Raw genomic sequence first — 26,199 nt, 5'->3', positions numbered from 1 at the left:
GGATCACTCGAAGCCCGGGTTACCAACGCCACGGGTATCGTTAGCCAACAGGGTATCAGTGGAAATTGGGCTACTGTTGGCCAAAGGAGGAGAAGGAGAGGAGGAAGACGTCTACAGAGACAGCAGAGAAAGGAGAAGTGTAGGAGAGTGGAGTTTAGAGTGGGCAATTTAAATGTTGGTACTATGACTGGTAAAGGGAGACAGTCAGCTGATATGATGAAGAGGAGAAAGGTAGATATGGTGTGTGTTCAGGAGACCAAGTGGAAAGGGAGTAAGGCCAGGAACATTGGAGGTGGGTTTAAACTGTTCTATCATGATGTGAATTGAAAGATGGGTTAGGGGTGATTCTAAAGGAAGAGTACAGTAAGTGTGTAGTGGAGGTGAAGAGAAGTTCTGGGTATGGCTTTAAGAAGAGAAATGTGGAAGGGCAGAGTTAGGGCAAAGTTAGAGGGAAAATTTATAGGACTGTGGGTGAGACCTGCGATGTTGTATTGTTTAGAGACAGTGGCAATGACTAAAAGACAGGTGGCGCTAAAGGTAGCAGAGCTGAAGATGTTGAGATTTTCATTGGGAGTGACGACGATAGAGAGGATTATAAACGAGTTTATTAGAAGGACAGCGCATGTAGGACGTTTTAGAGACAAAGTGAGAAAGGCCCGATTGAGATGGTTTGGACATGTGAAGAGGAGGGACATGGGGTATATCCGTAGGAAAATGCTGTGGATGGAGCTGACAGAAAGGAGGAAAAGAGGAAGGCCAAGGAGGAGGTTTATGGATGTGGTGAGGGAAGACATGCAGATAGTTGGTTTAAAAGAGGCAGATGTAGACGACAAAGTAGTATGGAGACAGATGAGCCGCTGTGGCGACCCCTAATGGAAGCAGCTCAAAAAAGAAAAATAAGTTGATGATCATTAGTGATTACTGTTATGTCTGTTGTAGGTTTAATTTATGAGATTTTATACTGTAAATATGTATATGTTACTTAGGTATTTAGTAGAAATAGACACTAGATGGTATTCTAGTCCACTGCAGGGCACCATGCAGCCATTCACACATTTTGTTTATGCAAACGGTCATGGAACTGTAAAAAAAAATGCCAGTACTTCAAATTTTTATGTCAACACACAACATTCTAGTGTGCAAGAAAGACTAGATACATAAAAACTCTTTTTTCATATCTAAGAACATTTTTACAATAAAAATAAATGATATTTGTAGCTAAATAAAACAAAACTATTCTTTACTAGTTCCTTGTGTTCTGGTGTTTTCTTTAAACAAGAACTCAACCAGCAATTTGATATCCATAACTTCAAATCTTAACAGTAAATAAAAAAATGAATGTAATTCTTTTTTTGTTTGTTTTTTGACTGAGTAAAATTTCATTGACTTTTAAAGGGTTACAGACTGCCCCCTCCTGGAGCTCCAGCTCCAGCACCCTAGATCCCAGAGGCTGATGACTTTCTAAACCAAAATAACTAATAGAACAAAAAATCTAAAATTATTGCAGTTGTTAATCATAAACTCCTCATTTGTAAGGCATGAGTCTAATTGATTATCAGCATTCATAAATCAGCATCTGGGCATAAAATGTACAAGTACCTTTGGAAAATGTTGTTCATATTAAACCTACACTTCAGAATTATGATCACAGAAATCCAGCATTTATCCACCTTATTCACAAAGCCAGGGTACAGGCAATAATATATTCACAGTTTTTTTTTCTTATTTGTGAGATTGTTTATAGAAATGCTTAGCCTCATTAGTCTTTATTAGAGGTTATTTAGGAAGATAATTATTATGTAGTGGAAGAAATTCACCTGAGCCAAAACATTTAGAAATTACATATATTGGCCCAAATATTTATTGTTGATTCAATTCTTAACTTTGCATTTTCAAAACTTGCTGGATACTAGTGGATCCAGAGCTAATCCTATAAACAATGGACAGGAAAATCCATCTTAGGTGGCAAGCCAGTTCATCACAGGGAACCATACCATACACCCATGCCTATACACACTCATGGGCAATTTAGCACAAATAACACAATTAAAAAAAAGAAAATTTCCAATAAAAACATGAAAAAGGACAGATATTTGACCTTACTAAAATATTCGAACAATACTATAACTGGAGTTTTACATGTATTTCTGTACAGCAGTGCTGCTTCGATGTAAAAAAAAAATACAGTTTAAATAAAAATGTAGAGCTTGTAATGTACAAACACCAGTTTCAAACAGCTATTAAAAATTCTGGTTACATACAGTATATCAACATGAATACAGATTCATGTTTGCATAATAGTGGTATACAAAAGCGCTATAAAAATGACTAGGCTGATCTTGGATCAGTCAAATCAATCTTTACCCAAAAGATACATTTATTAAATGTGCTTATATTGTTTATTTAAAATAAAAGAAAGGGGGAAAAACAACCAATACCTTATACTATTATTCAACATAAGTTTCTTGTATTTGTGAATTGAATTTGAGGTTTATTTAACTCGAGGTTTTATCATCTAATAAAAAGGTTGTGCATTTATCCATCCATCCACACAGCATGAGGTAAAAGATTTTCTGCAGATGTCAAACTTCCTTTCACATGTCAGTGTTGTCCTCTTTCAGGGCTTTTTCTTCGACAGCTTTGTCTCCCTCTTTGTTAGAAAGAGTCTGACTCTCGAAGATGACGCGCCTACACAGCGTAAGCCGAGGCTTGTTTGGGTTGCGCTGTTGCAGGTCCGCAGAGGGTACTATCAGTTTAGGACCCTGGCAAGTATAAGATGATTGACAAGTAGAAGTAAATGCTTTAACTTATTTAAATAAAGCATAAAGGACAAGGAGATAAGCTGTTATTGGAAAATAATCAGTGAAAGGGTGCCGTGATTTCATTGGCAAAATGACAGAACGTTTATTTTTTCCAATAACTGATATAATGTGATATAATAAACTTGAAGTATTTTATACCACACACATTTGCCAACAATTGCATTTTTGAATTAGAATTAAAACTCTTAATTTTATTTTTTTTCAATCTGTGTATTTTTGTGCAGAAATCTAAAAAAAGACAACACTAATATAACAGGTTTCAGATTTCCAAATCATGCAAAACCTGTTGAGTCAATGCGTTTGTGAGATAGCTGATTTACCCTTTTGATGGCAACCAGGATGAAGATGGGGATGCAGATCATCGGTGTGAGTGTGAGCAGAACAGCGACTGCAGAACCCCAACTGGGTACGAAGTCTGCTGAAGCGCTGAGAGATGGACTGCTAATCAGATCGTACAGAAGAGTGGCCTGAGATAGCATAGGAAAGAGATTGGTAGAGTGTAAGAGTGGGACAGAAAATGCATAAGAAAAAGCAACTAGACACCATAGTCATTCTCACTATCTGAGGGGTAAAAATGTATCTGTTCACTTTTCTATTCATATTGTATTTGAATTGGCTACAGATTGACTGAGTGATTTTACTGCTTCATTTGTAAGACACAATGTTCTTATTATTTATATTGAACAGCTTATTTCTGTTCAATTGGCAAAAACAGCTTAGCAATCATGCTCCAAAACAGGTCTGAGCTTAAATTCTGGCTCATGTGTAAGTCTCTTCGAATCCAAATGATCTTTTATTGACTGCATAACATTTTCTCATCAATAAGACATTAAGCAAAACTTCTTATAAAGAGCAATGAATGAAAAAATGGAGAGAGAAAAGAATTTACTAAACATACTCCACAAATCAATGGGGTGATGAAGAGCCAGCAATACTTCAGCGCAGGCATGGGAGGATGTCCTATCATGTCCTCGATGTTATCAGTGAAACGGTCGACACCTATAGCATGATAGATTTTTTTTTTTATTCAAGTCAATCTGAATTGGCTTCTTTTTCCTGTTCACTGACACACGGCTCCTGTTAATAAGTAACTTGATTCCCAGCATTTACTATACAGATTTATTTGCATAAGCTTTTCTTATTAAAAAATAGGATAAGTTCAACTATAAATATATTCTAAATATTTTTTTACTAGCTTTACTTTAAAATATTCGTAGGCTTGACTAATATTTAATAAAGCTTATAAAGGCCCAAACCTAGTTTGCTGCTATTTGTTTTGCAAATGCATTGTATTTTAAGCCTGATATAAGTAAACATATTGAAAACTGAAAAAACTGAAAAAAACACTGAGTCAAAATGTTATGAAGACCTTGGTTTCATTGTGTCTTTATATAGTTTAATCATTATAAGTGCCACAGGCAAAACCCAAATGTAAAAAATGACAATTAACTGAGCCAACATATTATTCAAGCTGAAAAACAAGCACCTGTCAAAAGGTTTAGCTCTTTTATCTGATGTACAATAACTGTAACAGACACATAACTGTATGCAATCAAGTTATAAAACCTGTTTATTCTCATAACACTAAACATTATGGTTGGCATGCAACTGGCAGCTGTGAGATTATTTTGTGCATTACAGGAGGAATAAACAACCTATGCTCAGAAATCTCAAACGAGAAAATCCTTTAAATGGTATTGGATATATTAAGAGATTTAATAGTGACCCTTGTTTCATAATCATTATTCATAATTATTTCTTCTGAAAGTCTCAGATGTTTTACTACTGAAACACCTGGGAAATTGGTAGTTAATATTAAAACAAACACGTTTTGTTTGCACAGGAAGTGGCAACTATCCAAACTTTCAGGCATAACCTTTGCTAACAAAGTATAACTTGCTAAATTAGCCTTCAGTAATGGAATCGAAGAGGTGAATGAACTGAATGAACTTGAATGAACTGGTTATGAATGAATGAATGACTGAATAAATGAATGAATGGATAAACATTTCAAGTCCAATGCTAGCCAAAGAGCTACACAGTAGCATCATGTTTCCAAGAAAACTAAAGCCTCCTTTTCAAATGCTTAATAAAAATGTTTTAATAAAAAGAAATAGTTCTTAGGATTCAATAAACTCAAATATTTTTCATATCTGTGATACATCTAAGACTAAAATAATGGTACAAACATTTTTTCAAGTTTTAAAGATTGAACTCTGCCTGCACAGTTATTCTCAGCGCAATTATAAGTATAATTTAAGAAAATGACAATGTAGTCTAGCATATTACAAATAAATGTTCTAAATATTTCGAATTGCATACCAAAAAGTATACTCAAGATTATTGTATATTCAAAAAATAAACTGTACAACTGTTTCATATTTTAAGTTCAAATTTCCTAAAAAAAAAGTATATATATTTTTCCATATCCTCTGATGATCTCACTAACACTACTGTAGTAACTGTTTCAATCTAGGATGTAGAACGATACATGGCAAACACAGCCAATCATTTGTTTCTTTATTCTCTATACTTGGAATAATTAATAGAGCTATTCAAACACTACCCCTGATTGTGAAGAGCGAAGAAACACTAGTAAGGTACAGTACGTACTGTACCTGTGGTTCTAACACCACCAAAATATTCTGTCACCCAGAAACACCCACAATGCCACAGTTCTAAAGGCAACATCTGGTTTGAGCGCCTTCTTGACTGTACTCACAAGCTGATTCAGGTTTCAGTTCTCGTTTCAATTCCTGATCTTATTCCCTTTTGCAAGAGTTTAGACGAATGCATAAAGCAAAAAAATGATTATTCAGGTAAGATAATTGAGTCTAAAATGTAGTGAAGTTAAAGTCTGTTTTGTGACCTTATGGCCGAAATCTCCACTGACACTCCAATCCATCTAGTAGAACATTTTCCCAGAAGAGTGATGGATATTCTAACAGCTAATGGGGTGTAAATATATATATTTTCTAAACATTTCGAATTGCATACCAAAAAATATACCCGAAATGATTGTATATTCAAAGAAAACTGTACAACTGTTTCATATTTTAAGTTAAAAATTTCCTACAAAAAAAGTATATATATTTTTTCATATCCTTTGATGATCTCATTAACAGTACTGTAGTAACTTACAATCTAGGATGCAGAGCGATACATGGCAAACAGATAAGTGAAGTGATACACACAGTAAAACGGCCCAGTGTGTTCATACAAAATAGAGGAACACTTGGAATGCCACTTGACCAAACAAATATGTCGAATTTGAAGTAATTACTGTAAATTGTGCATAAGAGCTACAATAGAACTTAGTAGTATATTTAAACTTTTTATGTGGGGTTATACTGACACACTGTTGTTGTGATTCTGTCCTGTCATTGGTGTGTTGATTTTTTGCACCTGTAATCCTCTCAACCATTGATTGGTTTAGTTTGCCTATTTACTCCTTTGTTTTTGTGTCATTGTGAACTCATTGTATTATTGTTTGAGGCTTTGTTTCCTAGCTTTCTGCTAGCTGGTTTTGATCCTGACCATTTTTTTGTAATTACAGATATTCCCTTCTCATGGTTGTCTGGAATACTGACACTGATTATTGGATCAGCCCTAAAAAAAACACCACAACGTGGAATTTATGCATTTGAATCCTGCCTCTTGTTACAATTAGGATCTGCTCTTTGGGGAGAAAAACCTGAAAGTCTGGAGAATAAATGAAGCAGTGATCTAACATTTTTCATTTCCTTTTCATGTTCGCTTTTCCACAAGCTTTGTCAGAGTTTTCCCACTCCATTAGCAAACATATTTGACACAGAAAATTAGCATATAACGTAGTTAATCTTTCTCTGACAATAATTAAATTAAAGTTAATGATAGAACATAGCTAGATAATAATACAGGAGCCTGATTTCATCCCTATTATCAAAACCTTCTCACTAGGTAACAAATGGGGCATGTGTATCCAGTTTGATCTCATAAGTAATATACTGAAATGTGTGCAAGAATGCAGGATGCTCTTTGAATATGAAAATTGTGTTTTAACAGGGTGCTTATGCTGTGAGCTTATGCTTCATGCAGGTTTATAATGTTTAGTGGTTACATGTTTACTTTTTTGAACAAAGAAACAAAGAACAAATGAAAACAGGTCTGCTGAAAGGTTCTTCTTTAATGTTTTTGTAATCTCTTTCCATCCCTGAACTACTGTAAACCCTCTACTGTAATCCACATAAACAATTAAATACACATATAATCCTTCTTTACAAAAGCTTACCATACACCCAGGCAATGACAACTGTCTCGAAACAGGCGATGAGGAGCAGGTTTGTTCCACTGGGTCCGTACATGTCTATCAGCTTAAAGAGGTGGAGTCCACCCTAAGAGAAAGAGAGGCAAGCACACACATGGATATACACTATGTTGTTTTCAATTACACTTTTCTGCTTTTAGTTGAGTTAAACTATTAATACAATAGGGTCCAAAGTGTCTGTTAAATTATTTACATGTAAGAGGATATTTAATATTTACAACAATATATTATTTCAAATGGTGGACAATCGTAAATCAGAGGAAAAAAAAAAAGAAATGTCCTTTTGAGAAAATCTCACATAAGATTTGAGAAAACCCTTGAAAAAAGAGATGACGCCTGGGATTAGAAGGTCAAGAGATTTGATCCCTGCACCACCAAGCTGCCGCTCCTGTGCACTCAGTTGTATAAATGAGATATTTGTAAGTCGCTCTGGATAAGGGCGTCAGCTGAAATGCCATAAATGCCATAGATGCCTTAAAAGTTCTGGAAACTACAGGCTTTCCTGAACTAAAAGTGTGTATCCCCGTTTTATAAATCTTCACTACAAGTAAAGTTTAAATTCTATTTTAAAACCAAATCTGCAATTTTGGAAAAAAGAAAAAATATATAATAAAATAAAATAAACAAAAAAACAGTATTAGGTTCTTATAATAAACCCATTGTTGTAGTGAAACCAGACTTTCAGATGCTACAAATGTATGAATGTCTCGTATTCAGTACCCGAGTGACCAGAGGAAGGCCCAGCAGGAAGCAGACCACGGCAATGAGCAACACCAGAATCTCCCTGCGCTTTGGCTTCCTCAGAATTCGAGGGAAAACATCGGTGAGTGCTGTGGATAGACTCTCCACACACACAAACTAAAACACAAACATAGTTCATATGAATAATCCAATAGACATCATTTAAAATACATCTTGTGTTTAATAGTAAAGTCAAGAGAACAGGAATTGTGATATTTTAAAGATGTTTTACTGCACATCTAAGAAGTTATGAGTAAAAAATGAGGTAAGAAATCTTTAAATATCATCACAAAGAGTATCATTTCTAAGTATTAACAAGAATAAATACTAACTATTAATATAATGTATTAGATATACACCCACATACTCTTTCTTGCCTAAATACTCTTTCTCCCCTGTCAATCAGAGTAACATTAGCTAATCATGGCATCTCAGGAAGTTGAGTTAGAGCTTGCGAGTATATTTTAAAGCCTGTATCGTAGCAAGATGCATTTGGTTGGCTTTTATATCTCAAGGAGCTTTTACCATGTTTACTTGGAAATCTGACACAGTAATTAAAGCAAATAAACAGATGCAGATCTACAGTATTCAAACAATATGACATTCAGTGATACATGTCATTATGTATTTTTATTTCCTAATGAACAATTGAATAACAGTTTTAGTACAAAAACAGTCTTAATCAGCTTCATTCCATTTCCTTCTGTTCTATAATAAATGATCAGACAGGTTAGGGCAGAGTGTGTTCATCACTTCTTTTGTTTGATAAATCTATTTAATTATTTCTATCTGTATTTTTCTTTTCTGTTATGTAAACACTAGACATACTTGCATCGCCAGATATTGTCTAGGATAATATAAAAAGTATGCAATTTAAGACCTTAGCAGTGTTGTGACCTGAAGAAGCTTACTTGAGAAAGCTTTCATTATATCAGAAAAAAACTTTCTTTATGTTTTTGAGGGACCTATGCGTATATTAAATGACCTCTAAAGCGAACATAAGTAGTTTTAAAAGTAAAAATTAAAAAGCGTCACAGCCCTTCGTTTAGCAATAGTCCATTTTTAAACACTTTACAAAATGTACCTGGCTGTCTAGTCCAAGAAAGAGAACCATCAGGAAGAAAAGGACAGACCAGAACTGAGGGCCTGGGAGAAGAGACAGGGCTTTGGGGTACGCTATAAACGCCAGGCCGGGACCTGCAAAAAAGTTCAGAGCAATGACAGCCCGTCATATCAGGGAGCGTATTATGATAATTGCTTTCTTACTATGTACGTTCCACTGCTGTGCTCCATAAAACAGGCAAAATGAAACAGTAGATTTCAAATTACTTTCAGTGGTGCAGTGAAGTAACTGAAGGATTAAATTAGTTTTATCTCATTACCTGGGGAAAGAAACTTGGCGCAAACACCTTGGTGCAGTGTTGGACTAAAGCGCCTTCTGGAGGCTGAATTTTGTCTATTCCTTTTTCTGATATGAATTACTAAATGCTAATTCTTTTTTCTACCAGGGCTGGGTTAACTTATTCTCATCACTTTAGGCATTAATGGGTCCGTTTTTGCCGGAAGTCAATAAATCTGAACACATTGATTTGATTTTCAAAACAGTTTTTTAAATGTTTAGTAGTAGTAGTAGTAGTAGCAGTAGAAGTAGTAGCAGTAGTAGTAGAAGTAATAGTAGTAGTAGTAGTAGTAGTAGTAGTAGTAGTAGTAGTAGTAGTTGTAGACGTAATAGTAGTAGAAGTAATAGTAGTAGTAGTAGTAGTAGTAGTAGTAGTAGTAGAAGTAATAGTAGTAGTAGTAGTAGTTGTAGACGTAATAGTAGTAGTAGAAGTAATAGTAGTAGTAGTAGTAGTAGTAGTAGAAGTAATAGTAGTTAGCAGTAGTTGCAGTAGTAGTAGTAGTAGTAGTAGTAGTAGTAGTAATAGTAGTAGTAGTAGTAGTAGTAGTAGAAGTAATAGTAGTAGTAGTAGTAGTTGTAGACGTAATAGTAGTAGAAGTAATAGTAGTAGTAGTAGTAGTAGTAGTAATAGTAGTAGTAGTAGTAGTAGTAGAAGTAATAGTAGTAGTAGTAGTAGTAGTAGAAGTAATAGTAGTAGTAGTTGTAGACGTAATAGTAGTAGAAGTAATAGTAGTAGTAGTAGTAGAAGTAATAGTAGTTAGCAGTAGTTGCAGTAGTAGTAGTAGTAGTAGTAGTAGTAGTAGTAATAGTAGTAGTAGTAGTAGTAGTAGTAGAAGTAATAGTAGTAGTAGTAGTAGTTGTAGACGTAATAGTAGTAGAAGTAATAGTAGTAGTAGTAGTAGTAGTAGTAATAGTAGTAGTAGTAGTAGTAGTAGAAGTAATAGTAGTAGTAGTAGTAGTAGTAGAAGTAATAGTAGTAGTAGTTGTAGACGTAATAGTAGTAGAAGTAATAGTAGTAGTAGTAGTAGAAGTAATAGTAGTTAGCAGTAGTTGTAGTAGTAGTAGTAGTAGTAGTAGTAGTAGTAGTACTATTAATAGAAATAGTGGTCATATTAATAGTAATGGTGGAAGAAGTAGTAGGAGTAGTACTAGTAGTAGTAAGGTGGAAGAAGTAATGGAACTATTAGTAGTAGTAATAATAGTATTGGTCCGGGATGCTTTTCATTTCGTTAATATTGTTCTTCCTTTTCTTCTTTATTTTCTGCCTTTCTATTAATGATGCAGACCAAATCATACTTCTTTGTCAGTAGGTAGTAATCCCTTACATTTTACACAGTAAGTATGAACCTCAATATAAAAAAAAGACATTTGTAATACCCAGAACATATTTAGAAAATAATCATTAATTAAGGGTTGGGTGAGCATCGTAAATTAATTGAAATCACATTCTTCTAGCTCACAGCCTTAACTTCTCAGATACTACAGCCTGGAAAGATATGTATATTCCCCCCCAAAAAAAACTACCTGATTTCACTATGTCCTCCATAGGCAAGGACAGTTCATGAGCCATGTAGCCCAGGATAGAGAACACAGCGAAGCCTGCAAAGATGCTAGTGCCACTGTTCAGGGCACAGAGAGCGATGCAGTCTCTGATTGTACAGAAGACAACAAATAATTCAGTATGCACAGTATTCAAAAGCAGATGTACAAAGCATGAAGGAAAATTCTTAATTATGCTAATACATAATCAGAAACACAAAACATAGGCATGTTTAGTCAGTGGCAGGGGCACTAACTTGTAGCAGTCATTGTGGTATTTGTTATAGCTTCCCAAAGCGGTGAGGACGCCCTGACACACGGCATAGGAAAAAAACACTTGGGTTCCTGCATCACGCCAAACCTAAAGCAAGAAATGGAAAAGCATGAAAGAGAAAAGAACAAAACATAGAAAATAGGTGAAAAGGAACACAGAGTGCACTTGGCAATGTCTGTCTTTTATATTCAGCAGATATTGTGCAATTTGTAGCCTTCATGACCACGTGTGTGTGTGTGTGTGTATGTGTGTATGCAGCTCAGTTGCACATCTGGTCAGCATGCTAAGCTGGCAGTCTTCCATTCCTTCCCTCTCACCACTTCCTCTGTGTGATTACATTAAAAGTAACAGAAAAAGTAACTGTTCCTTAGTGTGTACTGATGCCTAAGAGCTCCAGGGTCTGGATGCCTGGAACCCAGTGTTCGTCGTATTGACCACAACTCTGACCCCAAATTACTGAAGATGAAGGAAGAAATCAACGTTATATACAGTAATGCTCTATTTTTAGTTGTCTAATGTAAATCTATTAAAAAATGAGCAAGCTTGTGAATATACACATATTTATCTATCTATCTATCTATCTATCTATCTATCTATCTATCTATCTATCTATCTATCTATCTATCTATCTATCTATCTATCTATCTATCTATCTATCTATCTATCTATCACTCTGTTATATTGCAGCCATTTGCTAAAATCATTTAAGTTCATTTCTTTTCCTCATGAATGTACACACAGCTCCCCATATTGACAGAAAAACACAGAATTGTTGACATTTTTGCAGAATTATTAAAAAAGAAAAACTGAAATATAACATGGTCCTAAGTATTCAGACCCTTTGCTGTGACACTCATATATTTAACTCAGGTGCTATCCATTTCTTCTGATCATCCTTGAGATGGTTCTACACCTTCATTCGAGTCCGGCTGTGTTTGATTATACTGATTGGATTAATTAGGAAAGCCACACACCTGTCTATATAAGACCTTCCAGATCACAATGCATGTCAGAGCAAATGAGAATCATGAGGTCAAAGGAACTGTCTGAAGAGCTCAGAGACAGAATTGGGCAAGGCATAGATCTGGCCATGGTTACAAAACAATTTCTGCTGCACTTAAGGTTCCTAAGAGCACAGTGGCCTCCATAATACTTAAATAGAAGATGTTCCTTCCTAGAGCTGGACGTCCAGCCAATCTAAGCTATCGGGAGAGAAGAGCCTTGGTGAGAGAGGTAAAGAAGAACCCAAATATCACTGTGGCTGAGCTCCAGAGATGCAGTCGGGAGATGGGAGAAAGTTGTAAAAAGTCAACCATCACAGCAGCCCTCCACCAGTCAGGGCTTTATGGCAGAGTGGCCCGACGGAAGCCTCTCCTCAGTGCAAGACACATGAAAGCCTGCATGGTGTTTGCTAAAAAAAACACCTGAAGGACTCCAAGATAGTGGTGAGAAATAAGATTCTCTGGTCTGATGAGACCAAGATAGTACTTTGTGGCCTTAATTCTAAGCGGTATGTGTGGAGAAAACCAGGCACTGCTCATCACCTGTCCAATACAGTCCCAACAGTGAAGCATGGTGGTGGCAGTATCATGCCGTGGGGGTGTTTTTCAGCTGCAGGGACTGGTTGCAATCGAGGGAAAGATGAATGCGGCCAAGTACAGGGATATCCTGGACACAAACCTTCTCCAGAGTGCTCTGGACCTTAGACGTTGGCCCTAAAGCACACAGCTAAAATAACGAAGGAGTGGCTTCACAACAACTCCATGACTGTTCTTGAATGGCCCAGCCAGAGCCCTGACTTAAACCCAATTGAGCATCTCTGGAGAGACCTAAAAATGGCTGTCCACCAACGTTTACCATCCAACGTGACAGAACTGGAGAGGACCTGCAAGGAGGAATGGCAGAGGATCCCCAAATCCAGGTGTGAAAAACTTGTTGCATCTTTCCCAAAAAGATTTATGGCTGTATCAGTTTAAAAGGGTGCTTCTACTAAATACTGAGCAAAGGGTCTGAATACTTAGGACCATGTGATATTTCAGTTTTTCTTTTTTAATAAATCTGCAAAAATGTCAACAATTCTGTTTTTCTGTCAATATGGGGTGCTATGTAACATAAATAATGCGCTGTAACATAAATAATTTGCATAAATACAATGAGGTTTGGTAAAAGGTTCAATGTTTATGCAAATACAATAAAATATGATTTAAACCAAGTGTTATATTCATTATGACTTCATAATGTTTTTGGTGTAGTTAGATGCCATAGATATCACCTGCTCATCAACATTTTAATAGAGACGAGCACTTTTGCACTCAGTTCACAGTTGTACAGTTCAGGGAACAATGTTTTAAAGAGTTTAAATGACTGAAGAATGCACAGAGATCAGTCAAGTGAAGAGATGATGGTGGTGCTGAAAATCAGTGATTACTTATTCCCTATTGTGTAACATAAATTCTTGTTAAGACGCATGTAAAAACAGAGCATAACATATTTCAAATTCTGTAAAGCATGAAGAAATATTTATAGTTTGACCATGTAAGGTTTTCCTGGGCCAACACAAACACTGAATAAGAAACAATTCATGATTTTGATTAACCTGTAATGAGGATGCAATTATATATATAAGGATATATTTCTGCGTAAAGACAATGAAATGTTGAGGATGGCACGACACCATGCCCCAGCATTCCCCCTGAGGCATTTCCAGCTTCTATAGACACAAACATCAGCTTTGCTTGTGCTCTTGTTCCAGCATATCTTGCTAACCATTCACAAATCCTTGTCTACTTAATCTCTCGTTTTGCTATTTCTTATCCCCTGAATGTATTCCTGTCATCACTTCAGCACCCTAAACAGTGCTTCCTGCCCAGAATAATAGATGCAAAACATATAAAAGATGATTTGCACCACACCCTTTCCTGGGCATCTTTCTCTATTGCCCTGCTAGCATTTATTTTATTGACTTCAGGGATAATCCCAGATGGAAAACCAAAAGAAAACTTCCAGCACAAAGCGGAATGTGGTCAATGACTAACTCTAAGAATTATCTCGTGAAGAACTGGAACAAAGAGCATTTTGTGCGGCCTTAGACTGTACAAAATATTCAAGTTTGATTTAAAAAGAAGGCCTGTATTTGCCATGTGAATGCAGTGTCAATACAGTGTGGACAGCAATGGTCAAAGAAAGCCCAGAAATGAAAAGTATGAAAATCCATGGGACAAAAAGAGCCCAAAATCAATTACACAGGAAGTCAACGAAGGGTGAAGAAACACAGACAACATCATAAACAGTAGTTAGCATTCATCATTCATTGAGATATATATATATATATATATATATATATATATATATATATATATATATATATATATATATATATATATATATATATATATACAGTGAGGAAAATAAGTATTTGAACACTGCTATTTTGCAAGTTCTCCCACTTAGAAATCATGGAGGGGTCTGAAATTGTCATCATAGGTGCATGTCCACTGTGAGAGACATAATCTTAAAAAAAAATCCAGAAATCACAATATATGATTTTTAAACTATTTATTTGTATGATACAGCTGCAAATAAGTATTTGAACATCTGAGAAAGTCAATGTTAATATTTGTTTGATTGCAATTACAGAGGTCAAACGTTTCCTGTAGATTTCACCAGGTTTGCACACACTGCAGGAGGGATTTTGGCCCACTCCTCCACACAGATCTTCTCTAGATCAGTCAGGTTTTTGGCCTGTCGCTGAGAAACACGGAGTTTAAGCTCCCTCCAAAGATTCTCTATTGGGTTTAGGTCTGGAGACTGGCTAGGCCACGCCAGAACCTTGATATGCTTCTTACAGAGCCACTCCTTGGTTATCCTGGCTGTGTGCTTCGGGTCATTGTCATGTTGGAAGACCCAGCCTCGACCCATCTTCAATGCTCTAACTGAGGGAAGGAGGTTGTTCCCCAAAATCTCGCAATACATGGCCCCGGTCATCCTCTCCTTAATACAGTGCAGTCGCCCTGTCCCATGTGCAGAAAAACACCCCCAAAGCATGATGCTACCACCCCCATGCTTCACAGTAGGGATGGTGTTCTTGGGATGGTACTCATCAGTCTTCTTCCTTCAAACATGTTTAGTGGAATTATGACCCAAAAGTTCTATTTTGGTCTCATCTGACCACATGACTTTCTCCCATGACTCCTCTGGATCATCCAAATGGTCATTGGCAAACTTAAGACGTGCCTGGACATGTGCTGGTTTAAGCAGGGGAACCTTCCGTGCCATGCATGATTTCAAACCATGACGTCTTAGTGTATTACCAACAGTAACCTTGGAAACGGTGGTCCCAGCTCTTTTCAGGTCATTGACCAGCTCCTCCCGTGTAGTTCTGGGCTGATTTCTCACCTTCCTTAGGATCATTGAGACCCTACGAGGTGAGATCTTGCATGGAGCCCCAGTCCGAGGGAGATTGACAGTCATGTTTAGCTTCTTCCATTTTCTAATGATTGCTCCAACAGTGGACCTTCTTTCACCAAGCTGCTTGGCAATTTCCCTGTAGCCCTTTCCAGCCTTGTGGAGGTGTACAATTTTGTCTCTAGTGTCTTTGGACAGCTCTTTGGTCTTGGCTATGTTAGTAGTTGGATTCTTACTGATTGTATGGGGTGGACAGGTGTCTTTATGCAGCTAACGACCTCAAACAGGTGCATCTAATTTAGGATAATAAATGTAGTGTAGGTGGACATTTTAAAGGCAGACTTACAGGTCTTTGAGGGTCAGAATTCTAGCTGATAGACAGGTGTTCAAATACTTATTTGCAGCTGTATCATACAAATAAATAGTTAAAAAATCATACATTGTGATTTCTGGATTTATTTTTTTATATTATGTCTCTCCCAGTGGACATGCGCCTACGATGACAATTTCAGACCCCTCCATGATTTCTAAGTGGGAGAACTTGCAAAAAAGCAGGGTGTTCAAATACTTATTTTACCCACTGTATATATATATATATATATATATATATATATATATATATATATATATATATATATATATATATATATATATATATGTCATATCTCTGATGGAACGAGTCTTAAAGATGCTAGGATGCTCAAATAATAATAATTATACAAAAAAAATTTATAATAATAATAAAAATAAATGCAGCTGGTGATATATATATTTTTTTAATTTTAAACTGTTTTAAGAGTTTTGTCATTTGATCCCTCAAATAACTATAAGCCCTACAGGAAATTATGTACAGTACATCTCATGTTGTTTGTTAATTACTTACTACTCAAAATATACTGTACACCGATCCTTCATTGTGTCCATATAATATAATATTGTGTAACACTAACATTTCCTTGGCTTGATTGAAATATCACAGTCATCTGTATAAAGTAAGACTAATTTCTATGTCCATACTGATTATTTAGACTGAATTGTGCATGGAAGTGTACACTGAACGGGCCCAGATCAGTTACTAAGCCCTCATTGAGAAATTTGTAAACACTTACATCAGGATTGGCAAGCTTGGAGATATCAGGGTAAAGGTAATAGCTGATTCCTACTCCAGCTCCAGGTAGAGTGACTCCTCGGAAAAACAGAATCAGCAGCATGACATATGGGAACGTGGCTGTGAAGTAGACGACCTTGAAGAGACACATCACATTATAAATATCATAATTGTAATAATGTAGTGCAGTAATTGTTGTAACATCTCATTTTCTTTAAAAAAAAAATCTTTTTTCTATTTTACATTTTTATATATATATATATATTTTTTTTTATTTATTTATTTTTTTTATTCCTGGCAATGACAACTGGATCAGACATGCCTCTATTTTTGTCAAATTTTCATACATGCAAATCCTTCACAAAATCTGAATACTGCTTCAGTCTGTAGTTATGTCTGAGGTTTTAATATCGTGTTCAATTTTACAAAAGAGCTAACAAATAATGTTTTGGAGATGCACACATATAGTCTATAGAAATTGCAGATTATTAACCCAGGGTTTATAGCATTTGGCTTTTTGTAGCCTGGTTATTTCTTTGTTTAGAAAAAAAAACATCCAGTGAGGTTAGCATTTAAGCAATTTAATTTTCCTAAGGAAGACCACAGAAGCTTATCACCATTCTGCACCATCCCCCCGGATATAAACATAGTCCCAGTCCCATATGTTCCACATTACTCAAAAAGTCATTAAAGTCTTTAACATGTAATAAACATGACATTTTACAAAGTGTAATCAGGGTTTCATTTATCTGTTTGACGTGTATTTTCTTCATAACTGGGGTTGATGTTCATGCTTAGGGTCACTGTGTGTGTGTGTGAAAGATAGCGTCAGCGTATGTTTACCTTGCCTGTAGTCTTGACTCCTTTCCAGATGCAAAAGTAACAGATAATCCACACCAGCAAAAGACAGAGTGTCAGGTCATAGTGGGGTGGACCGAGGAAATCGTCACTAGATATTCTCTGTACGCGATAACTGAGGACACAAAGTTACATGGAAAAAAAACATGTAATAGACATATGTAGGAATTGTAATTTAAATGCAACTTCCTGACTTCTGGCTCCACTTTACAATTCTGCCTGAATGTTCTGCCCGGAAATGGAACAGGGAAGATATGTTGGTTTATATACATGTCAAATGTCGCCATCCCCAAATTGTAAACAATGGCATAATAGCGTGATGGATACAGATGTTTTACTTCCCAAGTTTAGTTTAGAAGGTTCTAGATCAGAGCTGCACAACAGATTAACATGCCTTTCACAACAAACTGTCCTGCAGTAATAATCCCTTTTTCCCAACCATATGTGCAACCAGGAATGTCGAGAGTAAAATTTACATTTTCATGGAAAAAGAAAAAAGTGTGTCTTAGTAAAAAGTGGGAAGGGAAATGCAATTTATCTTTGGACATAACTCAGACCTAATGTTTGGCCAATTCTAAAGTGTGTTGTCTGTAATCGTTAACTGCATTAGATTTAGAATGTACTTCAACTAATTTCCATTATTTGCAGAATGTATAGAAAGTAAAAAAAAAAAAAATCAAAAATTAAAATAAAAACATTTGGTACATTTATGACATTCCTGTTTAGCAGTGCTCCAAACACAGTTATGAATTTTTATAGCTTCACATTCTAAACATTTTAATAAACAAGTATTAGATCAGATTTCTAGGCAGGTTTTAGGGTATTTTATTTGTATTTTTTTTTGTATAAATGAGCATTTGTTTCTCTTGGCTCGTGATTACATAGTTGCATGGTTCTTTGTGCCTGAGATGTGAAATACATAGATTTTTTTTTGCCAGAAACTCCTTCCTCATAGTTAATTCCTCTACAGTTTTCTTTGACAGTTTTTTACTCCCTGTAATCTCAAATTCCTACAGTCCTACATCTCCAGCAAATTGGGATTTTGACTTTCTAGTGCTGAGCAATACCCCCCCCCCCACACACACACACACACACACACACACACACACACACACACACAGACACATATCCAACCACCCCACACACCCCCACATACCACCACTTTGTCAAGAAGGCATTGAAGATCATTACGTAATTTTTGGGTAAATCTGTGCACTATATATTTACTTCACATGCTACATGCATAACAGTGGCTTCTGGGCAAAACAAAATCATTCAGTGTCCAAAAATATGATTGTTTAAATGAACTTACAGCCAGAATTCCTCCTCTGGAGAGACAATCTTGTATTCTGCAGACATGTCGAATCTGCTACTGTATTGAAAAACATGATGCATGTATGTACATAAATGCCCCCAAATTGAAGAAATTAAGCCACAAAATAATTTTATATTACTTTTTTCTTTTATGAAAAATCAATGATCAAAAAAAGAAAAAAGAGAAAATTCCAAAATAATAGCTTTGTTTTAAAATTATATTGGTAAGCTGTAAACTTTATTTCTTAATTTTCACAATCATGGCATTCAAATTAATTCAACACAAAAGTCTAATCTAGCAGAGTCTAATTGGTAACAAGATAAGATCTACTGTTCAATATTCCACTCAATGAGTAGCTTTATTAGACACTGTAAAAGTGATTGTGTTCTCAGGTGTGGCTATGTTTACCTGTTGTTGTATGTTTCATTGTACAAAAAGGACCAGTCAGCATCTGCACTGTGCAGGCCAGAGTGCAGCATGCTTTTGTTATACGTGCGACAAGATACTGTGGACAAATGGAAACTTTAAGTTGAAATAAAAATCCAAAAGCAGGATTACTCTCTTGTGCAAACTCAATGCTGACTTAAGTATATAGTGAGCAGACTGGATGTATTGTTCTGTGTAGACCAATAAAATGGATCTCATTCATCAGGAAAAGACATGTTCAGACATTTACAAGCTCCTACGCATATATTTACTTTTAAAGACCTACCATTCAAAAGACCTTCACTATTTCCCTAGATAAATAGGTTCAGAGATGGAATGTAATGAGGTACTAAAACGTTGTTACTGTACTTAAGTAGATTATCAGTATTTTACTTCACTATTTATTTTTTGGACAAAATTTCACTCGTAATTTTTTACACATATATCTCTACTTTCTACTTCTTACATTTTTAAACCAGGCTCGTTACTTTAGTTTTGATCTATTTGCTGGATAAAAAATTTTTTGTTCTCATGGCCTTTTCAACCTACCACTGGTGTATCATTTTCTGGTTATCATGCACCACAGACGTAGAGAGCAACAAGAAGTCTGGGGTTAACGTGGATGAGACAGAGTCAGTGATTTAAGTGATAGACATTCCTGATCACCTGATCATCATCTTTTCTCTGCTTGTGTTGTATATGGGGGGATGTTTAGCCTGGATACATTCATTAGATAACAAAATTAAAAATGATTTTGTATTAATATATTGCTATGACGTGAGGTCCAGTTACCAGTATGACAAAGGTAGTAGTAATGGCTAGTAATGTTTTACTTAAGTACATGTCATGTCAGGCCCAAACGTCTTTACTTTAACTTGAAAAAGTGTAGTCAATACTTTAACCTTTACAAGAGTCTATTAAAACATGAGGATCTGCACTTGCTTGAGTAAAGGATGTGTGTACCTTTGCCACCTCTTCTTAGGTTCTATTGTATCTTAATTCAGAAGCATAAGATAACTGCAGTTTTACATACAGGAAAGTCTTGTAAAGAATACTTCAACTTGATGACAAGCAATAACAAATAAAAACCTGCTTAATCACATAAAGTCAAAGAACCAAGAACTAGTGTTACTACAAGGGAAAAGGTTTTAAAGCTTTTAGTTGTAGCTGGTTGGTTTGGTTGAACACTCTCAACTATTTATTTGAGTTTTATAAAATGCCTACTAAAGTAGTAATGAACTGGAAAGACATTTTCAGAACTAAGCATATTGGAGCAGCAGGCCGGGTCATGTCCATTTAGTGCAATAGAAAAAGTACGTCATATTCTTGGCAGTTGATTAGTGCAACTGTTTCAAGTTAACTGCAGAATTGTTCCAAAGTAAACATGTATTATTGCAGAATAGACCTTATATCTAATGTCATGAACTTACGGGGTGACATTTGATGACATTAAATAAACTCTGTGTCCCATAGAAGCTCCTTTTAAACCCTTTAAATTAAGGCTAAGGGACTGCTTGCATAACACTGGTTGAAATTTTTAAACCAAGACCAATCTATTATACATGTTAGCTTTTCAACTATTTGAAGTGGATGTCTGTATCTATACCTGTGTTCCATTCGTTGTCGCAAGAGATCCATGGCAATTTGGCTTGAAAACAGCTGAAAAGGTACAAAACCGCCCAGGCAAGAACCACAATGTAGTAGATGTTCAGGTAGACAACAATAACTTGAGATGCAATGCCAATTCCTATGAATACCAGATGTTAAAATCAAGGTTAGATAAGCTGAGATTTGAAGGACCATCGCTGGTTACATAGCAGGTATCATTTTCAACACTTGAAATGTAATATTATATGTAACGTCGTGAGAATGGAATTCTTTGAGACATAGTGTGCAATTTTGGCTAAGGTCTTATGTTTCACAAGAGCTGCTGAGTCAAAAAATATACTTATTATTTGCATCATTTAATGTGTCCCTACTTAATAAATGACCCAGGGCTTTTACTCAGAGCCTGAAAATGGTACAAATAGAAATAAATTTAAGTTTCATGCAAACCATGTTTGTATTACAGTCAAGATGAATATTGCCAGTATGCAGCTAAAAATGCATTTAAACCACTGTACATCCTCATACCCCTTCGCACAATCAGCTACAATACAATTTTAAGCATGGGCACACATCCTTGTAAAACGACAAAACTTTTGCTAACCTACCTCTACTATCAGTAAGCACATAGTATACATATACATGCGGAAAAACTTTAATAATTTGGTTGAACATTTCAGTGCCCACTACAAAGCTACGTTACTACATGGATTAAATACATTTACCCCGCAGAATTGACACTTTATTTAATGATACAGTATGAAATTTGTAAATTAAAGGCCAAAAATCCCTCTTCTTGGTCGGCCCACCAGGTGGTCTGGCAAAAGAAATCTATAAACTTCATTTTTTAAAAGAAACTGACATGTACACAATACAGGCTCAATGATCACATTGGATTGATAAAGCCAATACAAGAGATTCTAGAATGCATTTCTAGCAGCCTAATACTTCAATTATTCAAATACATGTTTTTCCTATTAATCTACACTCAGTTACCCATAATGACAAAGTGAAAACAGAATTCTAGAAATGTTTGCAAATATATGAAAGAGGAAACATCACATACAGTGCAGAAATTATTCACAGCGCTTCAATTTTTCCACATTTTGTTATGTTACAGCCTTATTCCAAAATGGATTCAATTCATTATTTAACTAAGAATTCTACAAACACTACCCCATAATGGCAGCGTGAAAGAAGTGTTTTTGAAATCGTTGCAAATTTATTACAAATTAAAAAATGACACAATCACATGTGCATACGTATTCACAGCCTTTGCATTGACAATCAAAATTGAGCTCAGGTACATCCTGTTTTCACTGATCATCCTTGAAATGTTTTGACAACCTGATTGGAGTCCACCTGTGGTCAATTAAACTGATTGGACATGATTTGGAAAGGCACACACCACCCTATAGAAGGCCTCACAACTTACAATACATATCAGAGCAAAAAACATGTCAAGAGGTAAATGGAACTGCCTGCAGAGCTCAGAGACAGGATTGTTGCAAGGCATAGATCTGGGAAAGGCTACGTAAAATTGCTGCTGCACTTAAGATTTCCAAGAGCACTGTGGCCTCCATAATTCTAAAATGGAAAAAGTTTATGGCAGAGTGGCTGGATAGAAGCTTCTCCTTAGTGCAAAACCCATAAAAGCTCACTTGAAGTTTGCAAAATAACACCTGAAGGACTCTCAGTCTGTGAGGAACAAGATTCTCTGGTCTAATTAAACAGAGATTGAACTGTTTGGTCTCAATTCTAATAGTTATGTAATAGTCATCTCCTGCCCAATACCATTCCAAAAGTGAAGCATGATGGGAAGGGTGTTTTTAGCAACAGGTACTGGTCAGGGTTGAGGAAATGCTGAATGGAGCAAAGTACAGAGATATTCTCAAGAAAAACCTGTTCCAGAGCACTCAGGACCTCAGGCTGTCCACTATCGAACCTGACCGAGGATAAAAGGATTTGCAAAGAAGAATGGCAGAAAACTTGGTGGAATCCAGGTGTCCAAAGCTTGTCATACCCAAAAAGACTCGAGGCTGTAATTGCTGAGTGAAGGGTCCGAATACTTATGCACATGTGATATTTCAGTTTTTCTTTAAAAAAAAATTTACAGACATTCTAAGAATTCTATTGTCACTTTGTCATTAAGGGTACTGAGTGAATTTTAATTATTTTAATAACAGGCTGCAATATAACAAAACAGAAAAAAAGTTAAGGGGCGGTCTGAAAACGGTCCGAATGTACTGTAGTGCAAAACGGTATAAGACATGACTACTGTATGCAGCTACAGGATGGGATGATGAGTGCAGCATAATATAATATGCATGCTTAGGATGCAAATCACAGTGCATAACTGATAAAACAACAGAATCACAGTATAAAAATAATTTATGCTTTTGCATGGTAAACTGACATTCTGCTTGTCTACCTATATAGCCTATATATGACCTTGTCACATTTATTCATTCCGCTTCAGTAATAAGCTAATGCTGGACAGGGCTTCAGTGGCTCTGGAAGTCATCACAATATTTACTCAGCAGGAATACATCCTAACTTCATACGCCCTGGATGTTTTAAGGGCAACTTCAAAGTTGCCAGGTCATCTAACAGCTTGTTTTTATTAGGTAGGAGGAACCTGAAGAATGCAAAGGAAATGCACACAAGCGAGAGGGCAAAACATGCTGGGAAACATCACACACACACACACACACACACACAAAAATAACCTGAAAACCCTGCAGCTTTGAGGCGAAAACACTGGCCACTGCATAACGGTGTCACGAGAGCGAAAAAAAGATAGCAAGGCAGAAATTACCTTCAAACATGGGGCATATCTTCCTCCAGGCTGTGATCCCTCCTTCACTGGTGTACTGACCCAATGATGTCTCCAGGAAAAAGATAGGGATGCCACAGAAAACGAGGAAGACAAAGTACGGGATGAAAAATACACCTACAGCAAACATACAGAAGATACAAGTGAGCTTGGAATTATTTGTGTACTTAAGGGCAAAGAATAGAATGCAATAGAATCATTAGCATTAACGTTCAGTTTATTATTCTTAATAAAAGGCATGATATTAAAAAGTCTGGTTTCGAGGCTTCTGTTTCTAGCAAAAACGAAAGAAAAAAGTGTTTTATTTTGATAAGGGCATGATTCTGTGTGGGCATGAACCATTCTTCATCGTGAGCCTTTCAAAAGGTTTGCTAATGCATGTCAAACCAGTTTATTGGCCTGTTTTAACTTGCTTTTATTTGCTGAATCTTGCATTTGAATCTTGTACATTTCCCACCACCCTGCTTCTCTCTCTTTCACCCTCACCTCCTCCATTTTTGTAGCACAGATAAGGAAAGCGCCACACATTTCCCAGGCCAATGATTTCGCCAGCCATGGACAGGAGAAACTCAGTCTTATTGGCCCACTTCTCTCTTTGCTCTGGTGCTGTTCCTTTCCCCTTCTCGCTCCATAACTGAGGATCATCAGCAGGCTCGATCACGGTGTCTGTTCCTCTGGCTTCTGGCATAATGTTTTTTTTTTTCTAACACACACAGTCACACTTTAGTTGCATTTAGTAGTCTTATGCATATACCATATTTCTTTTGCATGCACATGTTTAACTTGCAGCAGTCCTGTTCAGCAGGATCACACTTTGCTAAATCTTTGCTTTAAACTGCATGACTACATTAAATTAGTTTGTGTATAGAGTGCAGGTGCAAAATAAAGTGCAAATAACTGTTTCAATGTAAACAAAAACAAAACAACATTATTTACATGAATTAAACATGAAATAATAAAAACAATTATTTAAACAATTAACTTTGTGAATTTTATTTATTTTATTTTTTTTGCATGTAAAGCACAGTGCATGCATTTGGATAAAGTAATGAGAAAAATGTCCCACCACACTTCTTCGCTGTAGATCCTAATGGAGTCCTCGGAAGCTCTCAAAGAAGAAAATGCGCATGGAGTAAGTTCTGTCGGAACTGTGGCGCGGCGAGACAGAGGAAAGGAAAGAAAAGGAAAGGAAAGGAAAGGCGTGCTAAAACACTTTGGGGCGTATCCAAAAAAAAAAAAAACGTGCGGGCTGTGAGTGGCCCGGGGGTATCTACATTGTCCTTCAGCACAGTGGTCCCCAACCTGTTTTGCGCCACAGAGCAGTTTAACGCAAGACAATTTTTTTCCACAAAAGAGTGGGAGGTTGTTTACTAAACACAATAAAGTGCATGTTTAATCACTATTATTATTATTATTATTATTATTATTATTATTATTATTATTATACTATATTATAATATTATACATTTTATTTATTTCTTCATTTAATTACTACATATATTGTGAAAATGTAATGAAAGTCAGTAAGAGTAAGGGATCAACAGTGCAAAGTAATGGAGAGTGTGTTAGAAAAGTGAAGAAGAGAGTGCAGGCAGGGTGGAGTGGGTGGAGAAGAGTGACAGGAGTGATTTGTGATAGAAGAGTATCTGCAAGAGTCAATGGGAAAGTTTATAGGACTGGGTGAAACCTGGCAACCCAGTCCCACGGCATTTTGTGATATAGTCACGAAATTTTATCTATTTACTCCGTGTTCATGAACACGAATTTTCCTCTTTTTTCGTGTTCTATTACTCAACATTGAATTAGGCGATTTTATTCTTGTTTTTAGTGCTTTTTATTCTGTAAACTACCCGAAATTATAAAGCATCATCCGTGGTTGCATCGAGTCAAAATATTGTAAATATATTCTTCTAGTAAATGAACAAGTCATATCGTCATCTCTTCTCAACACAAACACGAAATTGTGCTTTATATTTTAACAATACGAAGTTATGACCATCAGTTTTAATTGTTTCTGTTTTGAATGTGAGAAAAAGGGTTTTTTTGTGGGATCAGTTGTGGATTAATGAATGCAAATGTATCTAAATGAAAGAACTTTTAATTATAAAATTCAATTCTTTACTTTTAAGTAATTATAATAAATGATATCACTTTTTTATGTAATTATGCAAAGGATTTTTGGAAAGAAATGTTTTGGATTGTTGTCTCTGTTTACAACACAATTTCTATTTTTGAAATAATTCATGTACTGTTTTCGTTTTTTTTTTTTTTTTCACCACTGAGCCCCTGCCTGACCTTTTCTCTGAACCTAACACTACAGTCTTCCTCCTTTAGTTTCCACCATCTTATACTTCTTTCATTCCTCACTCTCCTCCTCTTATTCTTCACCTCCAAAAGGTTCCTTGTAGTCTTAGGGAGATTTTTTTTAACCACCCTCACTTTTGGCTTTGCGTTGATAGCACATTTATTAATTAATAAATGTATAACTTTTTCAATTTAACAGTTTTTATTTTGATGTAAACCTGCTTTGCATTCATCTTGATTTTTTTACATGGTTTTCCAGGAC

The 26,199-nt window shown here is 35.9% G+C and overlaps 1 protein-coding gene across 2 annotated transcripts; it reads right to left on the bottom strand.

Moving 5' to 3' along the window:
• Positions 1-1,830: 1,830 nt before the first annotated feature.
• LOC310719098 (sodium- and chloride-dependent GABA transporter 2-like) lies at positions 1,831-24,806 on the bottom strand. 2 transcript variants are annotated; one of them, XM_083528448.1, is made up of 16 exons: positions 24,705-24,806; positions 24,120-24,336; positions 23,616-23,750; positions 20,799-20,939; positions 19,175-19,271; positions 18,764-18,823; positions 17,437-17,566; positions 16,595-16,729; positions 11,065-11,168; positions 10,793-10,917; positions 8,954-9,066; positions 7,849-7,986; positions 7,093-7,195; positions 3,721-3,821; positions 3,143-3,289; positions 1,831-2,762 (listed from the first exon to the last, which is right to left on the bottom strand). In XM_083528448.1, exons 2-16 carry the CDS (start codon positions 24,319-24,321, stop codon positions 2,595-2,597), a joined length of 1,899 nt encoding a protein of 632 aa, XP_083384574.1. In that variant the 5' UTR covers positions 24,322-24,336; positions 24,705-24,806; the 3' UTR covers positions 1,831-2,594. The 2 variants fall into 2 exon arrangements, with proteins under 2 accessions (XP_083384574.1, XP_083384575.1); XM_083528449.1 differs by having other exon boundaries at positions 18,764-18,820.
• Positions 24,807-26,199: the final 1,393 nt, after the last annotated feature.

The sequence above is a fragment of the Silurus aristotelis genome (assembly GCF_946808225.1).
Source record: "Silurus aristotelis genome assembly, chromosome: 24".
Classification (NCBI taxonomy): Eukaryota; Metazoa; Chordata; class Actinopteri; order Siluriformes; family Siluridae; genus Silurus; species Silurus aristotelis.
The sequence above is the reverse complement of the archived record's forward strand: the minus strand, read 5'-3'. Positions and strand labels throughout refer to the sequence as shown.